The sequence below is a fragment of the Cervus elaphus genome, chromosome 11 (genome assembly GCF_910594005.1).
Source record: "Cervus elaphus chromosome 11, mCerEla1.1, whole genome shotgun sequence".
NCBI classification, from domain to species: domain Eukaryota; kingdom Metazoa; phylum Chordata; class Mammalia; order Artiodactyla; family Cervidae; genus Cervus; species Cervus elaphus.
In genome coordinates this window covers 13,428,729-13,454,914 of record NC_057825.1, presented here as the reverse complement: position 1 = coordinate 13,454,914, position 26,186 = coordinate 13,428,729, and the positions used below count along the sequence as shown (strand labels likewise).

General features: G+C 51.0%; 1 protein-coding gene across 1 annotated transcript; it reads left to right on the top strand.

Annotated features, from left to right (window-relative positions):
• The first annotated feature begins 244 nt into the window (after window positions 1-244).
• Window positions 245-24,597, top strand: PTGS1 (prostaglandin-endoperoxide synthase 1). Its single transcript, XM_043917160.1, has 11 exons — window positions 245-348; window positions 442-531; window positions 6,875-6,991; window positions 7,402-7,542; window positions 7,894-8,037; window positions 10,854-11,035; window positions 11,146-11,229; window positions 13,110-13,356; window positions 15,707-15,993; window positions 21,966-22,113; window positions 23,470-24,597. Exons 1-11 carry the CDS (start codon window positions 342-344, stop codon window positions 23,823-23,825), a joined length of 1,803 nt encoding a protein of 600 aa, XP_043773095.1. The 5' UTR covers window positions 245-341; the 3' UTR covers window positions 23,826-24,597.
• Window positions 24,598-26,186: the final 1,589 nt, after the last annotated feature.

The following is a 26,186-nucleotide window of genomic DNA, read 5'->3' as shown; positions in this document are numbered from 1 at the left end:
TCAGCCCTGCACATCACCTCTGGTCCTCAGTTTCCTATCTTACCAAATGGACACAATTCTGGGGCTACTGGGTTTTAAAAGCTCAAGTGTCTCAAAGATCGCGGGTGAAAAACCCACCTTAGTGGCCTGGCCCGTCACAGAATAATTGATAAAATGTCTTGGCTGGAGGCAGAGCCGAGGAAGTAAGTGGGAGGCGGCCGAGGTGACAGCTGGCTGGAGAGGTGGAGCCAGGGAATGGGTGGGGAGGGGGCGGGCCCGAGGGGCCGGAGCTCCGGGGCAGAGTTAGAGACGCGCTCCAGGGGCCTGAGTCCGTCTCCAGCTCGCAACCGCCACCCTGCACCATGAGCCGTAAGTCCGGCCCCGGTGCCTCCGGTTTCCCTCGTGGCCTCCCCGTGGAGCCTTGAATGCCAGGCTCAGCCTTTCAACTCTCTCCCTTTGCAGGGCAGAGTATCTCGCTCCGATTCCCGCTGCTTCTCCTGCTGCTGTCGCCCTCCCCTGTCTTGCCAGCGGACCCCGGGGCGCCCGCGCCAGGTAGGCGGCCTCTTTGCTGCCCCAGAAGAGCCCCGGTCCTGCGTCCCTGGCTCAGCACCCCACACCCCCTCTCCCCTCCCGCCAGCCCAGCTTCCCCTTTAGGCTCGCGGTGCCTGGGAGGGGGGAAGGGGCTGTCTCTCGGTGGGATGGGGGCTCTGTGCAGACCCCCGGGGGTATGGCCTGGGCTAGGTCCCCACGGGGTTCTTTTTGCCGGGAAAGGGCAAACTGGGATCTTGGGCGGCTTTGGGAAAAGGGACCGCGTCTCTCCAGGCCCCCTCACCTGTTCTGGGACCCCAGCGGTCCCAGCCGACTCGGTCCCCAACAATCCTCGCTGTTTCCCCTGCGGGCCCCTTTCGAAGGAAGCCGCAGGCGTCCGGGGAAAGCAGGCTGGCGCGTTCTCTTTCTCCAGCCTCTAACTTTCCAGGCCCCTTCTCAGCCCTGGTGGAGACGATCTGACCGGGTGAGGACCCCGCGTACACCCGCCATTCCGGGGAGAGTGGAGGGGGAAACACACTTACAGGGCTGAGTTGCTTCCTCTGGAGACTGAATCTTCACCTGGGAGGTCCCCACTGCCCAGATGAGTTAAGGGAGGCTCAGGTTGGGGCCATAGCACCCTCAAGCTCACCCAGAACACGGTGGACTCAGGGCTGGAACTTTCTAGGCGTTTTGCAGGGTCTTTCTGCAGAGTCCTCCGTGCCCTCGTCTCTCCCGGCCAATGGACCCCAGTTTCTTCACCCCGAAGATGATGGGGAAAGTTAGATCCTGAAAAATTCCCCTGCCTGGCACCATGCATGTACCAGGTTCCAGGTGGAGGAATGCAGCTCCTCCTTCCCATAGCCTCCCTCCCCACGCAGTTTCTGTGTGTGTATGTGTGTGCACGTGTGTGTGCATGCGTGCACATGCAAGGTCTGGACAGAGCTTCACCAAACTATGTGAAACCTCCCCGGGGGTCTCCATATCCCATCTGCAAAATAGGGGCAGGAGAGGATGGGGAGTGATCTGAGCCTTCTGTTGTGATGCTCAGAGGAGAAAGAATTCAGTGCTCAGAGGAGAGGGGAAGGACATCTCTGTGGACTGGGAATCAGACCAGGCTTCCTGGAGGAGGGGGTTTGAGTGCGTGGCATTTGGGGAAGCCAAGGAAAGGGTGTTCTAGGCAAGAGTTTTGGCATGTGTAGAGGTCTAGTTTGTTGGAAGATGAGGAAGAAGACTCCTGTGGCCAGCACTTTACAGTTTACAAAACCTGGCTGTGGGCATCTCTGTTGTTGGTGTTCACAGCAGCCCTGCCAGGGAGACGCTAGTCCCATCCTACAGAAGGGAGCTCTGAGGCCCAGAGGGGCGAGCCATTTGAGTCTCTGCTGCCATTGGTCTGAGACCCCGGTAGCAGAGCCTGGACTGACCACGTCATCCCAGTGGCCCGTTGCGTTGGCCCCTGGACCAGCCCAGCACTTCCTCTGAGGCCCCGTTCAGCCCCATCCAGGCCCCCAGGGCCCCGAGGCTGACCCTCCCTGTCCTCCTGTGTCTGTTCACCAGCTCTGAGTGCGCCATGGTTGTGCCCTTTTGCTTTTAGCCTTTTCTGTTTATCTTTATATTGTAAGTGTTTAAACAGAATTGTGTTTTTCACACCACAAACATTCCCAGGGGATTGCTTTATGCCAGTTCTTGGCTGGAGCCTGGAGGCTGAGCTGGGAGGAGCTCGCAGGCCGACAGAGGAGACAGAAATGCCCACAGACTGCCATCCAAGGGGCTCAGGGCCATGACTGAGGGAAGCTCAGGGGTGTGTGGGGCTCGGGGGTGGGTAACAATTATGTCTCAGGTGTGAGGAATTGCAGGAGGCTTCTTGGAGGTGGTGACATTTGACCTGGACCCTGGAGGACGTGGTGAGTGAGAGGTAAAGTGGTGAAGTTTTACTCTCAGACTCTGGAAGGGCTCTTCCAGGCAGAAGCAAGGGTATGAGCAGAAGCCTAAAGGTCTGAGTGATGGGAGTGGACAGGCATAGGAAGCCGTAGGACAGAGGCAGGTGTTGGCGGACATGGGCCTTTGGATGCAGAGTGAGGAGTGGGACTTGGGGCTCAGGATATCCCCCTGGGAGCAGGGAAGTGAGATCGGGTAGATGACTTGGAGGCTGGGAGACCATGAAGGAGGCTGCTGTAAGGGTCGAGGAAAGGACGGAGGACAGGTTGGGGTGGGTTGAAGGTTTTGCTACCTTCCCATCGCCAAGTCTCTGGGTGAACTGAGGTGCAAGGTGCCCGGACACTTAGGAGAGGCATCTGCCCTGAAAAGCCAAAGCCTGTGTCTAGTCCCCAGAGTGGCAGCAAAGGCTGATCCCCCAGGAGATGAGGGCTTACCTGGGGGTAGATGGTGAGGAGGATGCTGCTTCTGCCTCTCTTGTGATGGGAGGTGGAGTCCGGCTTGGAGGACAGGACTGTGTCGGGGCATCCTCAATGCTCAGGTTCATCCCTTCCAGCTCTTGGACTTGGCTGAGTGCTCCCCCCTCGACTAGGGATGGGGCATGACCTAACCGGAGCTCCGTGCCAGGCGGAGGGGCCTGAGGCCAGCTAACCCTGGCACGTGGGGCAGGCTTCCTGTGGCCCGCCGCCTCCTATCTGAAGCACCAGCTGGGGCTGTGGGTTGGGAGGGGGCTTCCTTTCCAGCTGGGCTCTTCCGGCCTCTGGGGCCTGGTGCGGTGGTCCCTGGCTCCTGGCCGCTGCCTTCGCTGCGTGTAGGGGCTGGGGCCCACGTCTGGGCTGCTCGGGGCTCTTTTTTTTTTCTTTGGCTGCCAATCCCCTGGAACTTCTCTAAATATTATTCTTAGGGAATTTCAGTCCAGCCTCTTTAATGGGTCCTCTTGCTGCCTGGTGCCTCCGCGTCCAGAGAACTTGGTGTTCCCTCACTCTGCCTAGAACCCTGACTCTGGGCTGAGGGACACTTCCTTGCCGAATCCTCAGAAAGTTCTGGAGCCAGGCAGCCCCAGACTGTCCTCATCAGTGGGCATGTGTGTGCTTTGGGCTTGCTGATCAACCCCACCTCTGGGGTGGCTTGAAGACTCAGAGCAAGCTGCTGGGTTCTTTGCTGATGGAGGGGCGGGGATCATGTTGATGCAAGGAATCGAGATGTTTGGAGATAAGTTAGCTTTATCCAGAGTTGAGAAGAAGAGAGAAAGAGGGGGAGGTTTCCTTAGAGCCTGTCTGTCCCCTCTCCTTCCTGGAAAACACTGAAAAATGAGGCCCACAGGACACAAGGTGTCTGCCCACGGACATGCTGTGAAGAGCAGGCACTCTCCCATACATCTTCATCCAGCAACTGCTTGGTGCCCGGCCCTGTGCTGGGTGTGGGGACTCCAGACGCTTTACAATCAGTGTCTGCATCTCCCCAGGTCTCTCTCTTGATGGTTTATTGTGCAGCATGTCCTCCACAGGACACATGGAAGCATGCGGGATTTAAGTTAGACTGAAGGAAGGCCTTCCTTTGTGACTAGTTCCCAGAGCTCTAGTGTGGCAGGGGATGGTGATTCCTCTGGAGTCCTGGTTTCATTCATTCAGGATTTTCAGGTCCACCTTGAAGGAAAGGTAACAGACCTGCCTCACCTAGGGTCATCCCCAGCCTATGAAACAAAGGGACTCGTCCTCCCTGCATCCCTTCCCCAAATCCTGGCCTGGGCACCTCCAGGAGGAGGAAAGGAGGGGAAAGGAAGCGAGTTCAAGTCTTGCCTCTAGCAACTTTGAAGCAGTGGGGCTTGGGTGAGTCCCCTCATCTGTGGTGGTGGCGGGGGGTCCCGGGGGAGTCTCACCAGCCCCCACAGGTGCAGATAAGTGAGGTGGATACACAAGGTTGGAGAGTCAGCAAGAGCCCTGGCTTCTGGCCTGTCATGACAGTCCAGCCATGGTCAGCCTGGGAGAGGGCGGAAAGTGACACCCAGCCTCCTCTCTGCCCACCCTGACACCCTGGGGCCTCCACCGACAGCTGCAGTCCTTATTGAGGGGGTACTTTTCCTGCCTTGGGGCCACTGGTGTTTATGGAAAGATCTCAGAGGAGGAGGAGGGAGGGAAAGTTGGACAGCTGGTCCAGGGGGAAGGGCCTCTCCTGGCAGGAGAGGGATGCCTTGGGCAGGAGCTTCTGAGTCTGGGGGGCACGGCTCTGCTGCTGCTGGGCTCCAGGCAGGAAGCCCTCAGGCAAGACTTCAGAACCAGCTGTGTGTGCGGGGGTGGGAGTTGGGGGAAGTGGATGGGGAGATGAGAGAGTCTCTTTGACCAAGCTTGGAGTGCCGGTCTCCTCACTTCATTTTAAATTCCACAAACATTTGTTAAGCTCTGTATTTCCTTGATGGCTGGATCTCTCCAGGACCTGGGGTTGAGCCCCAGCTGTGCGCACGGCCTCTGGGAGGGAGGAGAAAGCCCAGGAAAGCCCTTTCTCTTGGAGGCTTGTGGTGGAGCAGAGCAGGTTGGGACGTGGGGCCAGGGAGAGCGGAGTGTGGACGTTTGGGGAGGCTTTCTGGTGCATGCGCAGTGGGCAGGGTCGGGTTGATTAGGAGGGAATTTACTCGGGAGAAGCTGCAGCCTGGGTCAGCGAGGAACAGAGCTTTTCGGCTTTGCGGCTGCGAGATGGGCTGCCCCAGGACCAACTGGAAGGACTTCTTGAGTTGGGTTTGGGATCCCTGCTGGCAGAGGGATGGGGAAACAGCTCAGAAAGGGCTGGGCCTCAGCGCCTATGCCTGCCAAGTGCTAGGATGTTCTGTGTACCAGGGTTGGGAGCTGGGCAGTGTGGAGGCATGGCAGAATGGCAGGCTGTTCTAAGCAGGAGGGAGAGATAAGTTCAGGATCTCCGAACCTGCTGCAGGACTGATCCAGAGCTCCTTGGCGTTTCTGGACCTGTGGCTGTGGGAGGGGGAGGCGGGTTCTGCCAGGCCCCTGCCGTGGGTCCCCCCTGCACCTGCCTGTCCGCCTGTGTTGGTCTGATAAGGCCTCTTTGTCCAGACTTCTTCCCACTGGTTCCTTCCTTTTACACCCTGCAGGGGCCATAGAGTTGCTATTGTGGGGCCATGGGAGTTGCCAGGGCTTAAGCAAAACTATTTGCATGATTCTGTGACGGGAGGAGACATAAATCCTCTGATCCCAGCATCCCGAGGTGACTTCTCCAGCTCCTCACGCCTATTGCTGCCCTCTTGACCCCCCATAATCAGATGCACAAAGAATCGGAGTTCCCTGTCACGTTGGCTCTGAGCCCAGAGAAGGAAGCATGTTTGCAGGAGGAACCTGGCATTTTCTGCGTAAGGCCCGGGAAGGAGCTGCTGCCAGGAGCCGGGCGCCCTGGGTCTGCAGGAGGCCTGACTCTGTTCCATGGCCTTGGCCAAGCTGGAGAAGCTCTCCCTGAGCCTCTGTGTCCCTTGCTGAGCCCTGAATGAGCACCAAGTGAGCTCCAAAGAGTCTCTGACCTGGCTGTTGGACGATCACTAGAGCTGTGGTCGGGGAGACCTGGATTAGACACGAGGAGGGACTTCCTGGAGGTCCATTCTCCAGGGGGTTGGGGGGAGGGGTGATTCCAGAGCTCCACTCGCCCTCTGGAGAGAGTTTTCCGGCCACATGTCTCCTGTTCCCATGGGCCCTGATCTCCCTCAATGTCCTAGAGCCCAGACCCCACCCCGAAGTGGGCCAGGGCTGGATCTATCAGGAACTGGAGCCATGACTCCCCTCAAACCTATTCCCTGTCCACGGAGTTCTGGGAAATGTCTTTCCTTGGACTTGACTGCTGAGTCCATGAGGGTGGGGGTAGAAGGGAAGGGATGGGCAAGTGGTCTGGTACTACTTGCTGGGTGACCTATCTGGGCTTCCCCTTGTCTGGCCTCAATTTCCCCATCTGTTGAGACACCTGCTCTTCCTTTCCTTCTGCAAAAATAGAGGGATGGTGGGCAACCTCATCTTCTAAGTGTCCAGGTGCCCAGAGGCTAGGGGCTGGCCTGAGAACCCCGATCCTTTTCTGAACCCCATAAATTCTGCCCTTGGCTCTGACTTGGCAGAAAGTGAATGCTCTAGAAGCCTGTGGCCACAGCATCTTATCAGCTGTGTGCCTAGCCTTCAGTGTCCCAGCCTGAGGCCTGGACGCGTCTGCACCACTTTGGTGGCAGTTGGGAGGGAAGGGGGACTTCCCTTGGGGGCCTGATGTGGGCAAGACTGAAAACGCAGAGTGAGGTCTGGAAACGGAAGGGCCAGGGGCTTTCTGTTCATAGCTGTGGGGACAGAGTGGGAGCTAAGGGGAACGCAGACGTCGGGTGAGTTAGAACAGAGCTGTGACTGGACTCCATGCCTCTGGCCCCAACGAGAGGGCTCCCTGATCTGTTTCTCCCCCACAGTGAACCCCTGCTGTTACTATCCATGCCAGCACCAGGGTGTCTGTGTTCGCTTCGGCCTTGACCGCTACCAGTGTGACTGCACCCGCACGGGCTATTCTGGCCCCAACTGCACCATCCGTGAGCAGGGCCTCCAGCCCATACTCCTTCTCCCCTGGGCTTGTCCCCCACTTCCTACCCTTGTCTCTGGCCACAGCCTTCTTTCCTTGCCTGCTTTTGACCTCTGATGCTGCCCCCTCCAGCACAAGCCCTTACTCTTGACACATCTCACTCCCTGCTTACGGGCTCTGTAGTGAGTCTACACTGCCCAGCTCCGGCCTTACTGACCTCCAACCCTGGTCCTGTCTCCTGGCCCCCGTCTGGTTCTGGCTCTGTCACGTGTCAACACTCCCAAGGTCCTATGCTTTACCCTGACTCCTAAATCCCACCCTTGTCCATCCTGGCTCTTGTCCCCAGTTCCCACCTTCTCCTCTGGCTGCTTCCAGTCTTGCTAGGAGGGCCCATCTGAGTGGCTCCCCCTGCCCCCACAGCTGAGATATGGACCTGGCTCCGGACGACTTTGCGGCCCAGCCCCTCTTTCATCCACTTTCTGCTGACGCACGGGCGCTGGCTGTGGGATTTTGTCAATGCTACCTTCATCCGGGACACGCTCATGCGTCTCGTACTCACAGGTAGGTGGCAGGGGGGCAGGGTCCCTCTAATCTAGGGGAGCAAGAAATCCTGCCAGTTGCTATAATTCTTGGCATCTGATCAGGGCAGTGGCAGGGGGTGAGGGGGTGGGGGTTGGGTGCCAAATAAAAAAGAAGAACCCAGGGAATTCCATGGTGGTCCAGTGAGTAGAATGTTGTGCTTTCACTGCTGAGGGCAATGGTTCAATCCCTGGTCAGGGAACTAAGATCCCATAAGCTGCTATGCAGGGTAGCCAAAAACAAACAACTAAGAAAACAGTCCAAGAGAGGTGGGGAAGAGGGGTGTAACTGGGGGCAGGAATCCCTCATCACCACCATTTTCACCCTCTGCAGTGCGTTCCAACCTTATCCCCAGCCCTCCCACCTACAACGTAGCGCATGACTACATCAGCTGGGAGTCCTTCTCCAATGTGAGTTATTACACTCGCATTCTGCCCTCCGTGCCCCAAGACTGTCCCACGCCCATGGGCACCAAAGGTAATGGTGATGGGGTGAGGAGGCTGAGCCTGGGGTGGGTCACAGGAGATGTTCAGCTCCCTTTGGGAAAAAGCAAGCAGAAGAGCAATGACTGACCCATTTCACAGATGGGTGGACCAAGGCAAGACATGCATATCCAGAACGAGGGATGAGGACAGGGCTGGGGAAAGAGGACAGAAAGAGGTTGTGGGAGGGTCTTGTCTGAGGTCAGTGGCAGAGTCGAACTAATGCTCCCGTATTTCCAGGGTTCCTCTTCACCCAAACTTTGTCTACTAAGTGGGTGGGATCCTGCTGCTATGAGGGTGACTTAAAAACTGGAATGGAGGGAAGAAAGAATAGTGAGCTTTTTACCAGGTGCCAACTCTGAGTTTGGTTCATTATTAATGTGAATAGTCTTACGTGCTTCATCAGTACAGTTTACACATAAAATCGCAGTTTTTCTTTAGTTGTTTAAGAACCTACTTGATCTCATCGGCAGGAGTCTTCCTCCAAAGACCTTCTTCCTCATCCACTCCTGATTGTCCCCAGACCTGGGGGTTTACTCAATTTAGAGCCATCAGTTCAGCTTCAAGCCCACAAAGGGCGAAAGAGACATTAATCCACCACTGCCGCTGCTTCAGTTCCCACCACATGGTGTCGCTGTTGAGCACTGGGCCCGTGCAGCCCGGTACTTGTGAGCTTTTGCAGGTTCATAACCTTCCATATCGGAGAAGGCAATGGCACCCCACTCCAGTCCTCTTGCCTGGAAAGTCCCATGGACGGAGGAGCCTGGTAGGCTGCAGTCCATGGGGTCGCGAAGAGTCAGACATGACTGAGGGACTTCACTTTCACTTTTCACTTTCATGCATTGAAGAAGGACATGGCAACCCACTCCAGTGTTCTTGCCTGGAGAATCCCACGGATGGGGTCGTACAGAGTCGGACACGACTGAAGTGACTTAGCAGCAGTAGCAGCAACCTTCCATCAGTATCAGTGTCCTTATTTGGGTCTCAAGGGCACTACTCCGATAGTTTGCACTCACCCATGTAGCCACTATCCCAAAGCATGGTCATTCTGCCAGGAAAGCTAGTCTCTCAGAGCTTCTGGACTCTGCCAACACTTTGCTGGCCACCAGTCCTTTGCTGTTGTTCAGTCGCTCAGTTGTGCCTGACTCTTTGTGACCCCATGGACTGCAGTATGCCTGTCCTCCGTGTTCTTCGCTATCTCCCAGAGTTTGCTCAAACTCATGTCCATTGAGTCGATGCTCAGTGACAATCTGAATGATAGATCCAGATTACAGTGTGCAGACTACTCCCTCTAACTTCCCTTTGGGGTACTTGATGACCTTTCCCGCTACAGGAAATCAGTCAGTCATTTCAATCTAAAGAGTTATTCTGTTGACATTGGGCCTCATAGATGTATTGTGAAAGATTGCCTTTTCTGTAAGGCAGTCTTGGGTACCAAGTCATCTGACACTGACTTACTTAAGGAAGGCTTCTTAATGCTTGTCCTCACAGTGATAGACACATGCTTCAAGATGACTTGTCTTTACCCAAGACATAGAAAGTTCTGGCATCTTTTAAAACAGATTGGCAAACTCCAGCCTGAAGGCTAAATCCGCCCCCCCCCCCTATTTTGCAAATAAAGCCTTGTTGAAACACAGTCATGTTCCCTAGGTATTATCTGCCTTCCTGCAGCACCAGCAAATCTGAGTAGATGTGACAGAGACCATTATCAACAAATCCTCAAATATTGACTATCTGGACTTGTACAGAAAAAGTTTGCTAACTTTTGATTTGAGAGATTCCATCTCACTGGTTTTCTGTCATGCTTACATGGGCACTCCTCAAATTCATTCCATAAGATAGATATCATTTGCCCTATTTTATAGATGAAGAAATTGAGGCTCAGAAAGATGGAATGACTTCTCCATGTTCACACTCTTAGTAAATGGCACAACCCATTTCAAACACAGCAACCTTGTTCCAGGGCTGGGGAGTCCAAGTTTTTTTTGTTTGTTTGTTTTTCCTTTTTTCTTTTTGGAGGCAGGGAAGGGTTAACTTGTACAAAGCAGCAAACATACACAAAAGTTGAGAGAAAACGATAATGAAGTCCTATGCATCCATCTCCAGGTTTTAAGATTTGTCCACAATTTGCCAATGTTACTGCATCTATCCCCTTCACCTTATTTTCTTTTTAACTGGAGGATAGTTTCTTTACAATGTTGCATTGGTTTCTGCCATACAGCACCATAAATCAGCCATAAGTATACATACGTCTCCTCCCTCTTGAACCCCACCCCCACCCCATCCCACCCCTCTGCTGCTGCTAAGTCACTTCAGTCATGTCCAACCCTGTGTGACCCCATAGACGGCAGGCCACCAGGCTCCCCTGTCCCTGGGATTCTCAAGTCAAGAACACTGGAGTGGGTTGCCATTTCCTTCTCCAATGTGTGAAAGTGAAAAGTGAAAGTGAAGTTGCTCAGTCATATCCGACTCGTAGTGACCCGATGGACTGCTAGGATGTCACAAAGTAGTGGGTTGAGCTCCCTGTGTTATATAGCAACTTTCCATTAGCTATCTATTTTACATATGGTAATGTATATATTTCAGTTTTAAAAGCATATTCCAAACATCTTTCCATTCCACCCGTGAATACTTCTAGGGTCTTTTGGTAGAGAAGGTGCAAGGGGTGGTCTGGTGGGAGGGAGGTGGTCCTGTGGGGTCCACTCTGGGATTCCTGCGTGAATCAGTTTAGTCTGGAAAACCTAGAAGGCTCTGGGGCAAGGAAGATCCAGACAGGAGGCAGCTACTGCTCTTTCCTACCTCCCCAATCAGGGAAGAAGCAGTTGCCAGATGCCGGGGTCCTGAGCCGTCGCTTCCTGCTCAGGAGGAAGTTCATCCCCGACCCTCAAGGCACCAACCTCATGTTTGCCTTCTTTGCACAACACTTCACCCATCAGTTCTTCAAAACTTCCGGCAAGATGGGTCCTGGCTTCACCAAGGCGTTGGGCCACGGGGTGAGTACCTAGGAGGGGTCTGGACTTCTCTGGGCCGCATGTGGCACAGGTAGGTTGTTGCTGGTGGGGCAGGACCCGGGGATCTGAGCAGACTCTGTTTGTGTCTTTAGGTAGACCTCGGCCACATTTATGGAGACAATCTGGAACGTCAGTATCAGCTGCGGCTCTTTAAGGATGGGAAACTCAAGTACCAGGTAGCACTGGGCCTGGGGATGGGGCGTTGGAAGGGTCTCCCACGGTCTCCCCTGGTAGAGGGTGTTGGTGGGGGGCCTTGGTGGTGTGCTATGGCAGAAGCTGTAGGTGCATGGGAGGAGAAGAGACAGTAAACCCTGGGAGAAGGTGCCAGGCAAGAGAAGCAGACAAGGAGCAGACGTGGGCTCTCGTGTTCTCTTGGGAGGTGGGTTTTGGGGCTCCACAGAAAATGGACAGTTACAGTCTGCATTTGGGCACTATGGTGTGCTGGGCAGGTGAGCAGTGGCCGTGATAGTTATAAGCCCTGCCCTCAAGCCCACAGACACAAACCCTAGGGTGCTAGTTCCATGAGGACTTTTTGTTTAAACTCACACTGTCCAGTTATGTGAGAGCCACATAGGTGATTATCTCATGCACTCCTCAGATCTACTGCATAAACTAGGTACCATTTGCCCTCTTTCATAGATGTGAGTCACATCCAAGTTATTAAAATTTTTCTAGTGGCCACATTAAAAAATGTAAAAAGCAACAAGCAATATTGATTTTAATAATATATTTTGAATTTAACCCAATATATCCAGGATATCCTCATTTCAACATTAATCAACACAAAAATTGTCAATGAAATATCTCACTTTTTATGCTCAACCTTCACATTCTGACCCATGTCTTATACTTACAGCGCATCTCAATTCGGGTGCCAAGTTTTCATTGGCGATTCTGATCAGCATTTAGATTTCATAAAATTTGCAGTTGAGGAAGTAGATTCACATGTCCAAGTTGTTCTAAGCATAAAGACTTTCCGATAGCTGGGCTCTTGATTTAAAAATGTAAATCTGAAGTAAATGAGATTAAAAATCGAGCTCTTCATTCACATTGGCCACATTTCTAGACCTCAGTGGCTGCACGTGGCTAGTGGCTTCCACGCTGGACCATGCAAATTGAAACAAACAAAAACCAAGGTGGAAAGTTCACTGCTGAATCTTTCGAATTAAGAACAGAATCTGGCATATCGTAGGTCCTCGATGTTTATTGACTGAGTGAATGAGGAAACTGCCATATAATTAATTACACTTGCGAGAGGTACCTCAGGGGGAGAAGCCAGGAGAGTGTGCAGGGGCTGGGGAAGGCTTCCTTAGGAATTATGAATAAACCACGAGTTGCATGAAGGATAAGGAGGAGTCAGGGAGGCCAAGAAGGGCCCAGGGCTGTCCAGATTCTCAGGTATCAAGGCTGGAGAGGGGCAGTCGCTTGAGTGACTTTGAGGCAGTGAAACAGGGGAGATGCTGCTGGACATCTGATGAGCATGGGTCGTATTAAGGATTTCTGATTTCTGCCAAGAGCTGAGAGAAGACTTGGAAGGTTTTTAAAGCCAGGGTGTGATGCTAGATTTGGATGTTTTAAAGCAAGGGTCCCCTACATTTTTGGTACCAGGGACCAGTTTCGGGGAAGACTATTTTCCCATGGACCGGTGGGAGAAGGGATGGTTTCAGGATGATTTGAGCACACTTTATTTCTATTATTATTACATCAGCTCCACCTCAGCTCATCAGGCATTAGGTCATGGAGGTTGGGGACCCCTGTTTTAAAGCACTGCTCCGGCTACAGAGCTGAGAAGAATGTCTAAAGGATAGAGTCACTTACAAGGGGAGTCAGGGTGGAAGATGAGGGTGGCTTGGAAGAGCATGGTGGCCGTGAGGAGACAGAAAGGGACTCATGTTAGGAGAGCTTTAGGAGATAGAATACACAGGCCTTGGTTGGGAAGGCCGGACAGCGGCCCTGCGTGCTATGGGCAGCTGTCAGTGGCAGTGGGCAGATGTCAGCCATGTAGGTGCTGGCTCCCCGCCCCCTCCCCAGGTTACCAGGTGGCTCCATCCCGCAGATGCTCAATGGAGAGGTGTACCCGCCGTCGGTGGAGGAGGCTCCGGTGCTAATGCGCTACCCCGAGGGCATCCCGCCCCAGAGCCAGATGGCCGTGGGCCAGGAAGTGTTTGGGCTGCTTCCTGGTCTCATGCTCTACGCCACCATCTGGCTGCGTGAGCACAACCGCGTGTGTGACCTGCTGAAGGCTGAGCACCCCACCTGGGGCGACGAACAGCTCTTCCAGACGGCCCGCCTCATCCTCATCGGTGAGGCATCCCCCCAGCCCTGCCCTGGAAAGTCACCCTCTCTGTCCTGAGAAGTGGCAAGTGGAGGGTTTGGGGATAGTGAGATTAGAATCCTGAGCAGGACCCTTCCCCTAGGCGAGCCTCACTTTCCAAATCTGTACAATGGGAATAATGATGCTTTTATTTTATTTTTTTTTTGGCCACGTGGTGTGGCAGGTTGGATCTTAGTTTCCAGACCAGGGTTTGAACCCACATCCCCTGCATTGGAAGGCAGAGTCTTAACCACTGAACTGCTGGGGGGGTCCTGGGAATAATAATGATTTTAAGGATTAGTTGATATGATGAATGGGAAAGTATTAGGCACATAACAGGCCTTCAGAAAATGGGACAGTGTGATAGTTGATTATTCCCTGGGTGGCTGACAGCAAATCTGATCAGCCACCCTAAGTCTCAGTTTCCCCATCATACTGCATCCAGGAGCACTTGAGGGCATCCTCAGCAAGTACAGGTCAAACCCCAGCTTGCCTAGGCTTCAGAATACTTGGGTTTCCTGCCCTGCATGCATCTGCCTTCCTGAAGGTTGGTAGCTTCTTGATGACTCAAGGACAAGATATTTTTGTGTCCCCTACGGGGGCGAGTCTGTAGCCTAAAATGTCAGATGGTTTCCTGCCTGGGAGCTTGGCCCCCAACACTCCTGTCCAGACCGTGTTCACTCTGAGTCACCAGTGAGCCTCTGCCCCCGCCTCTGGGCATCTCTGGGCATGGCTGTTACCAATTTTAGTACCCGAGTCAATGGAGCCTGGAAGAGCCACGCACCAGGTGTAGGAATGACCTGAAGAACGAGAAGGGGCTGGTTCAGAAGTCCCAGGATTGCAGAGACTTTGACCAGAGAGGGCAAGTCTGTGTCTGCGGGCTGCCCAGCACACTGACAGGTGATGAAGCTGTGGCCAAAGGCAGGACTCCGAAGGCAGGGCACCTCTAGTGCTTCATTCAACCCTCCCCAACAGCCTTACGGCTCAGCCGTGATTATCCTTGTTATGAAAGTTAGGATGCAGAGAGGTTAGGTGAATTCTCCAAGGCCTTTCAGCGGAGAGAGACTTGAACCAGATCTGGTTGCCGCCAGACTTTATGCTGCTTCTACCATGTCACGCAGGGAGTACTTTCCTGTGTGGGGAGGGAGTGTGAGCCTTAGTCTGATCTTTTGTGACATGTGCGTTTGGGGAGGGGATTCCTACTTCTACACATGTGGACCCTCCCTATTATGCCAGGCCCTGTGCCAAGCAGTACAGATGTGTTCATTGTCTACTCCTCCCAGCGACCCTGTGAATATTATTACACTGATGTCATTATTTTTTTAAAATTTCCTTTGTGAACATGTTTTGCTTATTTTCTTATTTATTTATGTTTTGGCTGCATCATGCAGCATGTGGGAATCTTAGTTCTATCCCCGGTGCCCCACCATCCCACCAGCAATTGAACTTGCTCCCCCTGCAGGGGAAGCATGGAGTCTTAACCCACTGGCCTGCTAAAGAAGTTCCTATAGTGATGTTATTATAATACACATTTTACAGATAAGGAATTTAGGGTAAGTCACACAGCTCCAGCCCAGGTGGCTGGAAGTGGTGACGTCAAGATTTAGACCGGAGTCTGCTGCTTGCAATTCCAGTGGCTCCCACTCAGTTTGCTAAAAGTCAATTTGTCTAGTGGCTCATTGGCCAAAATGTGTTTCTTTTAATGGCTAGTTCACCAGTTTTCATTTTGCTGTGGAAGATTCATTTTGTGTCTTCCTTGGCTCTTTGCTCTGAGCTGGTTCCAGAGAGGGCAGAGGAAAATTACTCATAAGAATTCAATACATAGGAACATATGGGGATTATATTCGGGAGGAGATTCACTTAGGTCTGCCATGTCCCTTGTTTGTTGCTGCAGCTCTTAGAATGGTCTCTTGGGAGCTCCCATCACCCTCCCCCAGGTCAGGCCTGCTGAGATTCCCTCACTAAGTTAATCTCCACCCGCCCATCTTTTGTGGCCTCACTAAGCCTCTTTTAATGGGACTGTGGCCACCATGGGTCACAAAACCCATCCCCAGGTACTTCCTCTCCATCAGTCAGGCCTGTGACCTTCCCATGGAACATGGGACTAGCTGGTGGCTTCTGTCTTGGGACAGTCTCCTGTCTTATCCAGCCTGAGACAGAAGGTTCCATTTTCACAACCGGTGACAAAAAGACAAGGTGAAAGTGGCCCAACAAAGTCAAACAACCTTAACAAGGAGAAAGAAGTCGAACCAAGCCCTTTGCATGAACCAGCCTGTTTCCCAAGCCCGATGGCTAGCTCCCTGTGCTCTGCTGACCCCGGGCCCCATCCTTCGTCCCAGGGGAGACCATCAAGATTGTGATAGAGGAGTACGTGCAGCAGCTGAGCGGCTACTTCCTGCAGCTCAAGTTCGACCCAGAGCTGCTGTTCGGGGCCCAATTCCAGTACCGCAACCGCATCGCCATGGAGTTCAACCAGCTGTACCACTGGCATCCCCTCATGCCCGACTCCTTCCGGGTGGGCCCCCAGGACTACAGCTACGAGCAGTTTCTGTTCAACACCTCCATGCTGGTGGACTACGGGGTCGAGGCCCTGGTGGATGCCTTTTCTCGCCAGCCTGCAGGCCGGGTGAGCCTCAGGGGAGCGCTGGGGAGGGAAGCTGGGCTCCAGGATCCAAACCCCAGTTTTCTGTGAAAGGGAGAGAGTGTCACCCCTCCAGGGTGGTGGTGGGAATCATTCCTTCTTTCATTCTCTTGTTCTTTCATTCATTCAATGATATCAAGCTTTACTCCAGGCGCTGGGGATACAGTGGTGAACAAGGTCAATGTCATTCTTGGGTCCTTGTATTTTTTTGGCACATGCCACCTCTAGTGGCTCAAACGGTAAAAAAAAAATATCTGCCTGCAATGCAGAAGACCTGAGTTTGATCGCTGGGTTGGGAAGTTCTGGCAAAGGGAATGGCAATCCACTCCAGTATTCTTGCCTAGAGAATCCCATGGACAGAGGAGCCTGGCAGGTTACAGTCCATAGCGTCATAAAGAGTCCAACGTAACTGAGCGACTAACACTCACAGTCACCCTAAAAGGGCTTCCCTGGTGGCTCAGTGGTAAAGAATCTACCTGCCAATGCAGGAGGCTTGGATTTGATCCCCAGGTCAGGAAGATCCCCTGGAGAAGGAAATGTTAACCCACTCCAGTATTCTTGTCTGGGAAATCCCATGGACAGAGGAGCCTGGCAGGCTATGGTCCCTGGAGTGGCAGCAGAGTGTTAGCGACTAAATGACAACAGCTGACCCTAGAAAGGAACAAGTCATGTGATGACTAACATAGTCAGAGCACTTACTACAGGTTAGGTGCTGTGCCAAGGTCTTTCCCGATATTCTCAGAATTCTAAGAGCAGGTGAAGAATCACATTATAGAAGCCCACAATGCTCTGGGAACTTGGAGACAGACTTTACCCCCCAGAGCTGGGGGTTGTGGATAAGAAAGCGATCGTTGAGCAGGGATCCAAAGGATGGATAGGGGTCTCCCAGGGCAAGAAGTAACATTTGTGACCTGGGGTCATTGTGTTAGGATGGAGGGGGTGGCATGGCAAAGGCCCGGGGTCAGAGGGCATGGCAGTTTGAGGACCAAGAAGACATTCAGGGTATGGTGATGTATGCAAAAGTGCCTACATAGAGTAGGTCTTTATTAACTTATAGGCCTCTGTTTTGGGCTGAAGTCCCCCTTGCCCCAAATTCACATGTTGAAATCTTAACTTCCAAGACCTTAGCATGTGACTATGTCCGGAGGCAGGGTCTTTAAAGAGCTGATTAGGGTAAATGGGGTCATTGGGTGGGTCCTGCCATGACTGGTGTCCTTAAAAGAAGAGGAGATTAGGATATAGGTGTGCAGAGAGGGAAAGCAAAGGGAGAAGATGGCCATCTCTAAGCCATGGAGAGGCCTGAGAATGAAACCAACCCTGCTGACACCTTGGTCTTGGACTTCTAGCCTCCAGAACTGTGAGGAAATACATTTCTAGTTTTTTGTTTGTTCGTTTTTTAAGTAATTTATTTATTTATTCTGGTCTGTGCTGGGTTTTCGTTGCTGTGCGGGCTTACTCTAGATGAGGTGTGCAGGCTTCTCATTGAGGTGGCTTCTCTTGTTGGGGAGCACAGACTCTAAGTGCATGGGCTTCAGTAGTTGGGGCATGAGGGCTTAGTAGTTTTTGCTTGTGGGCTCTAGGGAACAGGCTCAGTAGTTGTAGCACGCGGGCTTAGTTGCTCTGAGGCATGTGAGATCTTCCCAGACCAGGGGTCGAACCTATGTCCCTGGCAGTGACCCGCCCCCCCCCCCCCCCCAGCCTTCTGCCACTAGGAAAGTCCTATTTGTTTTTATTTTAAGTTTTTGCTTATTTATTATCTGTTTTTTTGGCTGTGCTGCCTGGCATGTGGGATCCTATCCCTGACCAGGGATAGAACCCATGTCCTCCACAGCGGAAGCATGGAGTCCCAACCACTGGATTACTAGGGAAGTCCCCATTTCTACTTGCTTAATCCATCCATCTGCGGCACTTTGTTACGGCAGCCTGAGCAAGCTATTAGTCCTACCCATGGGATGTTTAACCAGCTCCCTCCTCAATCTTCCCTTCCCCACGTTTGGGAGCTCCCATCTCCTCCATCCTAGCTTCCTTCCTATCCTGCCACTCTCTGCTTTATCCCTAAGCCCTACCATGAAGGTGTGGCACCACGTGGATTTGGGTTTCCTCCTGGTAATTTGACTGCAATTATCATAGGCTACCACCAATGGGGTTAAGGTCTCTGTTCTTAGTGGGGGCACAGAAAGGAGCAGAGACAGTCGCTTGTGTCGGTGGCGGCATGGCTCCCAAAGACTTTTCAAGCAGTGGCCCTGGTGATGTGTGTAAAGAGCTCTGCTGTTTCCTGACGCCAGGCAGAAGGACCAGTGTACCAAAGGTTCTCGGGATATTTCAGGATAACAAAGAATGTGAGAAGTGATAAAACAGGGCTTCCCCCGAGAATTCCCGCACCTGGTCGCACTTCGGGGTTACTGTGACCAACACTGAGATAGCTGCTTTGTGTTCTTTATCTCAATTTCACCACAGCCATATCAGATAGAGGCTTCCACCTTCCTCATGTTTGCGTAGGCGGAAACAGAGCCTTAGCATGAGTAATTTGCCTGTGGTCCCTGTTTTTGTTGCCCAGAGCTACAAAAGGACCACAAACCAAGGGGCTTTAAGCTGCAGACATTTATACTTTTCCTTTTTTATTTTTCTTTTTTAGAGGTTTAAAATATCACCTTTATTACTGATAAAGCTGATTCTAGAAAACTTAAATAATCTATGCTGACAAGCAGGCTTTTAAATACTAAACCCCCAAATTAGACAAATTTGGTTACCATGACATGGAGGCATCGAACCAAGGAAAATATCTCCCAACCTCCTCCTCATCCCCCAGAACAAGGAGTATGAGAGGAAGCATACTCTGGTGTCAACTGAGTTCAGAAGCAGTAGTGAGGAATGCTTGTACAATGCACGCCTAGTTATTGCTCTAAAACTCACCAGTGATACTACGTCACTCCTCTTCTGATAAGCAGTGAGTGGGAGAGCCTGGAAAAAGATGCTAAGACTGTTAGGCTACTGGGGTTTCTCCATAAACAAAGTAGTGAAGTGAAATCATTAGTTGCTCAATCATGTCTGACTCTTTGAGACCCTAGGGACTGGGTTTCCCTGGTGGCTTAGTGGTAAAGAATCTAACTGTAATGCAGGAGACCCAGTTTGATCCCTGGGTCAGGAAGGTCCCCGGGAGGAGGGCATGGCAATCCACTCCAGTACTCTTGCCTGGAGAATCCCTTGAACAGAGGTGCCTGGCAGGCTATAGTCCATGGGGTGGCAGAGTCTGACACGACTGGGCATGCATGCATGCACACATGGACTGTAGCCCGCCAGGCTCCTCTGTCCATGGGATTTTCCAGGCAAGAATACTGGAGAGAGTAGCCATTCCCTATTCTAGGGGATCTTCTTGACCCAGGGATTGAACCTGGGTCTCCCACATTGCAAGCAGATTTTTTACCATCTGAGCCAGAAACATCCAGAAAAGGAAATAAATATTCCCAGCTGACACCTGAGAATTAATGCCTTTTATTCACTGATCCACTCAAACCTCCATTAAACATTTATTAAGCATTACTAATATCTAGACCATTAAAAGAGATCCATCTTTAAACATTTCTCTAGAAAGCCCTTAGAGTTAACTCCCACAAATGGTAATCATAAATTCTTTCTTTCTAGTTCTGGAGGCTAGAAATCCAAAATCAGGGTATGGCAGGGTCATACCCTTGCTGAAGTCTCCAGGGGAGAATTGGTCCTTGCCTTTCTCTCAGTTTCTGGTGGTGACGGACAATGCTTGGGGTTCCTTGGCTCATAGAAGCATCACTACTACATGGAGTCCTCCTTGTGTCTCTGTTTCCTCTTTTTATCAGGACACCAGTTATTGGATTAGGGCCCACCCTAATGCAGTATGACCTTGATCACATCTATGTCCATATAAAGTCACATTCACAGGTGCAGAGGGGTTGGGACTTCATTGTATCTTTTTGCAGAGGGGTTGGGACTTCAATGTATCTTTTGGGACACACCCAAGTCAACATACAATAGCCTCCCAGTTCAGCTGAGATTGGTACCAGCTTCTGTTGGCTTTACCTCAGGGTGTATGCTTTTGGCCATGTATGTTTTTCCTCTTTCTTACCCAGTTGTTCTTGTTTTATCCAAACTGAACACTTTCTTGAGCATTATTATCAAATCATCCAGAGCAATAGAACTTTCTTTAGACCTATGCTCCTTAACAGTTATGAATCAGATTTTTCTGGAGTCCTTTTTTTTTCCTTTTGGGCTGTGTTGCTTGGCTTCCCAGGTTGTACTAGTGGTAAAGAATCCACCTGCCAGTGCTGGAGACATAAGATATGTGGATTTGATCCCCAGATCAGGAAGATCCTGTGGAGAAGGGCATGGCAACCCACTCCAGTATTCTTGCCTGGAGAATCCCATGGACAGAAGAGCCTGGTGGGCTACAGTCCAAGGGGTCCCAAAGCTTGAGACAGGACTGAAGTGACTTAGTATGCATGCATGGCTGTGGAATCTTAGTTCCTCGGCCAGGGTTGGAACCTGCACCCTGGGAAGTTAAAGTGCTAACCACTGGACCATCAGGGAATTCCGTTTGAAGCACCTGCTTTGTGTCACCAGATTACCTGGGCTTTGAACCCCATTTCCATCCCTTCAGAGGATATTGCCCCTTGGTCTTGGAGTAAACTCTATTTACTTAAACTAAATGTGCTTATATATTACACTTTTCATGGTGAGATTTTCGCTCCTTCCCTGCTTACAACAATTCCTCTCCCAGGAGGCTTGGCAAAAAGAAGGAGAAGCAGATGGGGTCACCTGCATTCCTGTGTGCAACTTTTTCTGGTCTGGATGAAGTGACTTAATGCTCTGTGTTCCTACCTCCTAGCTCAGTTTCTCTTTTCTAGTGGCAGCCGGTTCTTAGGGGTTCACTTTTTAATACCAGACACTCAGTAAATTTTGTTTAATCTCAATTCTGTGCTACAGAGAGTGGAAAACAATAGAAATAGGTTCTTCAGTATGTGTTCGTGCTGAGTCGTTTCAGTCCTGTACAACTCTGCTGGACACTATAGACTATACACCAGCCGCCTCTATCCATGGAATTCTTCAGGCAAGAATACCAGAGTGGGTTGCCATGCCCTCCTCCAGGGGATCTTCCTGACCCAGGGATTGAACCCGCATCTCTTAGGTCTCCTGCATTGGCAGGCAGATTCTTTACCACTGGCACCACCTGGGAAGCCCTGGGTTCCTCAGCAAGATCCATTAAAAGACTAAATATCTTTGTTCTGTGATAAGAACTGATTTGGGGAATGGCAGACACATCAGTTCTGCCAGGTAGAGTTTAAAAAATATCCTAGGGAAGTCATAAAGTTTTGGCCCCCTCAAACTAATGTTTGTCCATTCATCTGTTTCCATCACTTAAAAGCTTAGAAACCTTTCTGCCTTTTATTTCAAGATCTGAAATGCCAGTCCCCTCTGCTTGAGCTCTTGACTGTGGCCATTTTGGCCATCTCTCTGCAGAGTCCTAGTTGTTGTACCTAATAGCTCCAGAACCTTCCTTAACAGGATGTTGGAGGTCCTCACCTAAATTCAAAGGGCTGGGGAACCATGTGTCCAGTGAGTGACAAGAGGAGTCCTCCTGGCCCACTCTACAGTCTAAAGATGAGGAAGCTGATGGGACTTCCCTGGTGGTCCAGTGGTTAAGACTCTAAGCTCCCAGTGCAGGGGTGCATGGATTCCATCCCTAATTGGGGAATTAACATCCTGCTTGCCACTCCATGTGGCCAAAAATGCAAACACAAATACAAATAACTAAATAAGATGAGGAAGCTGAGAAGCATGGCCATGCAGACCTAGGTCGGGTTCCCAGCTTGGTGCTTGCTCGACTGAGCAATACTTTCTACTCAGGAAGGACTCCTGACCTGAAGGTCTTCTCCAGGACAACATGGCTTGGCTCTCAGACCACCGCCGTGTTTATCTCTTGGCAGATCGGTGGGGGTAGGAACATAGACCACCACATCCTGCACGTGGCTGTGAATGTCATCAAGGAATCACGGGAGCTGAGGCTGCAGCCCTTCAATGAGTACCGCAAGAGGTTTGGCATGAAGCCCTACACCTCTTTCCAGGAGCTCACAGGTGAGCAGCTGCTTCCTGGCCATGATTCTTGCCCTCCAGGGGCTCACGCTGAAGTGAGGGAGACCTTGAGGAAACAGAAGGGGTGATCCATGTGGCCAGCCCTGTGACCGTGGGATTTGAGGGGTGAGAGAGTGCCGGGGTGGCAAGGGTTGCCGATGACTCAGCCTGGGGAGAGAAGGTGGCTTCTCATCTGGGTTTGAAGGATAAAAAGGGATTTTCCAGTGAGTAACAGAGGGAAGAGCTTTCTAGGTGGAGGAACAGAAAGTACAAAAGCAGAGGGGTTAAAAAGAACGAGCCTTGCAAAGGTCCTGGCCTATTCAGGAAAACAGTCCTAGGTGTGGCTGGAGCAAGAGGCTTGTGAGGAAGAGGGTGGTGTTGGTGATAGGAGGCTGGCTCATACCATGTGGAATCTTGGATTCTATGCTAAGGTTTTGAGTTTTATTCTGTCTAGTGGCTCCTAAATCCCATGGACCAGCTTCCTAAAACTCACTTAGAAAACTAATTAAAAATACCAAATCTGAGATGTCTCTTCTAGAGATTCTGATTCAGTAGGCCTAGACTTAGCACACAGGTGGTGCCCAAGAATATATATGTGTGTGTGTATATACAGATACGTATATAGACACAATAGTATGTATACATATATACATATGTGTGTATATATAAAACACAAATATGTATATAACACTCACATATATAATATATGTATTATATATATATATATAAATATTTGTTGTTGCTCAAGATACCCAGTTGTTGGGAAGCCAAGTTCAGAAACTCTTGTCACAGATGATGAGGGGGCCACTGAAAGGCTATGACCAGGGTGTGACCTGACCCCTGACGTGTACTGGTGCCCCATGGAGGGTGGACTTGAGGAAATGGGTAGTGATGCTTCACGTCTGTTTCCCGTGACAGTCCAGAGAGACAGAAAGAACACTGTCGCTAAATCTTTATGTGAACTTGGACAAGTGTGAACTTGAAGCTCCAGTGGAATGCAGGGTGTTGGACCAGGATAAGGCCTTGAAACCTGCCCATGAAGGAAACTAGATGGGGAGCTTCTCTCTGTTGTAAGGATCAGGTAATCAGGACACAGAAATATGGAGTGAGTTGTTTCAAGGTACACACTGGTTGCAGATCTAGGCCCTTGACTCCATCTGCAGTAGCAAATTCCTTATCTCCAGGCAGCCCTAGAGCAGGGTCAATCAGCCAGGTCAGATTTTAGGGCACCTGCTCATTTGCTCAAGTTGATCTTCTGAAGTCCCTTCTTCTCCCTGGAACAAGGTGCACCTAGAAGGTTCCCTCCTGAACCTTAATGGATGGCATTGTAATTCTGACTCTGGCTCCCCACTCTTGCAGGTGAGAAGGAGATGGCAGCTGAATTGGAGGAGCTATATGGAGACATCGATGCTTTGGAATTCTACCCAGGGCTGCTTCTTGAGAAGTGCCATCCGAGCTCCATCTTTGGGGAGAGTATGATAGAAATGGGGGCTCCTTTTTCCCTTAAGGGCCTCTTAGGGAACCCCATCTGTTCTCCAGAGTACTGGAAGGCAAGCACATTTGGTGGTGAGGTGGGCTTCAACCTTGTCAAGACGGCCACGCTGAAGAAGCTGGTTTGCCTGAACACCAAGACGTGTCCGTATGTCTCCTTCCACGTGCCAGACCCCCGCCAGGAGGACAGGCCTGAGCTGGAGCGGCCACCCACAGAGCTCTGAGGGGGCTGGGCAGCAGCATTCCGGATGGTAGAGCTTCCTGCTTGTCGTTCCAGAATGCTGAGGGGTGGATCGTCTTTGATGTTGGGTTTCTGATTTGGCGTCGAGAGCATCAGCGTAGACATTTAGAACTCTAGGTCTCTCACCCATGGTCTGGAATACTGTGGTTCTTGTTTGTCATTCTAAAATGCTGAATTCCTGGTGAACCATCGAGAATGTTAGGAGTGGTTATCCCTTCAGCATGCCAGAACCCTGGGTTCCTGGGTGACCACCCAGAATGTCAGATTTCTAGTTGATCCGGAATTTAGGCATTCTGAAATCTGGGACTCCTGATTGGAATCATCTAGAAAGTGAGGGGGTTCTTATTTTGCATTCTAGAGTTCTGGGTGGCCCTCCAGAATGTCGACTTTCTGACTGGTTATCCAGAATGTTGTGCTCCTAGTTGCTGATCCCGAACAGTGGCTGGCATTCTAGATCAGTCCTGATCTGAATGTCTTGAGTGTTGAGAATTCATTTTCCTGTTCAGTGAGACAGCCACGGAGCAGGAGGATCTCATGTCCAACAAGAACGCATTGCCTGGATCTGTGCCTGCATGGAGGGGGGCAAGGAAGTGGGGTGTCCGTCTTCTCAGTGGGACCCCAAATGAGACCCTGGATATGGAGAGAACAGGTGGCTTTCTCCAGGCCATTGGTTGGAAGCCACCAGAGCTCTGTTCTCATTCAGGTCTCAACTCGGCAGCTGTTTTTCATGAAGTTAATAAAATGCTTTTTCCAAATTGCCTGCTATCTGTATCTCTTTTGATCCCATCCCCAGAAGCAGGGGTAATACAGTAGTGACCTTTCTCCTGACCACAGGCTACAAGTGCTGGAGGTTTGCAGGAGGAGATTTTCCTCTGGGATTCCCGGGGCCTGTCACTGTCTAGATCTTTCATCACTGATGTTTCATCCTGCCCCTCCCAACCCCACCCCCACCCTCCTGACATGGGTTAGGCATTGCCTTTTCCAGGCTGCTCTCCTAAAATACACAACTTCCCAGCCCCAGGAAATGTGGCATTCAGTTCCCACCATCTGATTAGAGCAACTTCCTCTCTTAACTGAGCGTGCAGCAGAGTTGAAAGGCATTTGGGGAGGAGAACATTTACTCTGTGCCAGTTTTACATATTTCATTTCTCAGTTATTTTCAACCCAACAGTGTGAAGTTGGTGGTATAATCCCTGTTTCCAAACCAAGGGAACCGGGACTTCCCAGGGGGCCCAGTGTTTGAGACTCTGCCCTTCAATGCTAGGGGTGTGGGTTCCATGCTTGGTTGGAGAATTAAGATCCCGCATGTCACATGGCCAAAAAACAAAACAAAAACATTTTAAAAAACAAGGAAATTGAGACTTAGGGTGGTTAAGTGACATCCCTCAACATGCCAGAGCTAGATTGGGACCCAGGTCTGGCTGAATCTAAAGCTGGGCTCGTTCCCCCAGCTGGCTTCTTTTGCTTCCTGATTTGACTAACTTCCAGGCCTGATCTTGCTTGTCTGGCTCAGGGTTAAGGGCAGAGGTGGGGTGTATCCTCCACCTTACTTGTAAGGTATTTGTTTAGTCACAAATGTTTATATTCCTAATTGCGTGCTAGTTACTGTCTCAGACTTGGGGCTACAGCAGTGAGTGATCAATAGATAAGGTTGTGCAATATGTCTTTTGTTTATTTCATACATTGTATAGCACACAGAATGTAGCCACTATTTTATAATAACTTTAATTGGAGTATGGTGGCTCAGATGGTAAAGCGTCTGCCTACAATGTGGGAGACCTGGGTTCGATCCCTGGGTTGGGAAGATCCCCTGGAGAAGGAAATGAAACCCACTCCAGTACTTTTGTCTGGAAAATCCCATGGACGGAGGATCCTGGTAGGCTACAGTCCATGGGGTCACAAAGAGTCGGACACGACCGAGTGACTTCCCTTTCACTTTAAATGGAGTATAATCTATGAAAATACTGAATCACTATGTTTTACACCTGAAATGTAATAAAGTAAATCAACTCTACCTCAATAATAAAATAATAATTAAAAAATATCTCCTGTAAAAAAAAAAAAATATCTCCTGTAAAGTTCAAAGTCTTAAGAAATGACAGGCTTCAGTCTGCATGGAGCTCACATTCCAGCGAGGGCAGAGCAGACAATAAAGAGGAAAACAATGAAAGATGAGCACTCAGGTGAGTGTGATCTCCCTTCTAGCTCACACTGTCCTACCCTGCTTGACTCTGGAGCCCTCAGACTCTGCCCAGCCACACAGACCCCCATAGCCAGCAACAGAGGAGGAGAGGTCAGAGGGATGAGGTAAGAGATTGGAAAAGCTTCTTCATGCTCCCACGTT

Excerpts from the sequence above, each read along its gene's own strand:
- PTGS1 (XM_043917160.1), top strand. Across the intron at positions 6,992-7,401 it reads TGGCCCCAACTGCACCATCC|CTGAGATATGGACCTGGCTC; the intron begins GTGAGCAGGGCC and ends CTGCCCCCACAG. Across the intron at positions 15,994-21,965 it reads CTCGCCAGCCTGCAGGCCGG|ATCGGTGGGGGTAGGAACAT; the intron begins GTGAGCCTCAGG and ends ATCTCTTGGCAG.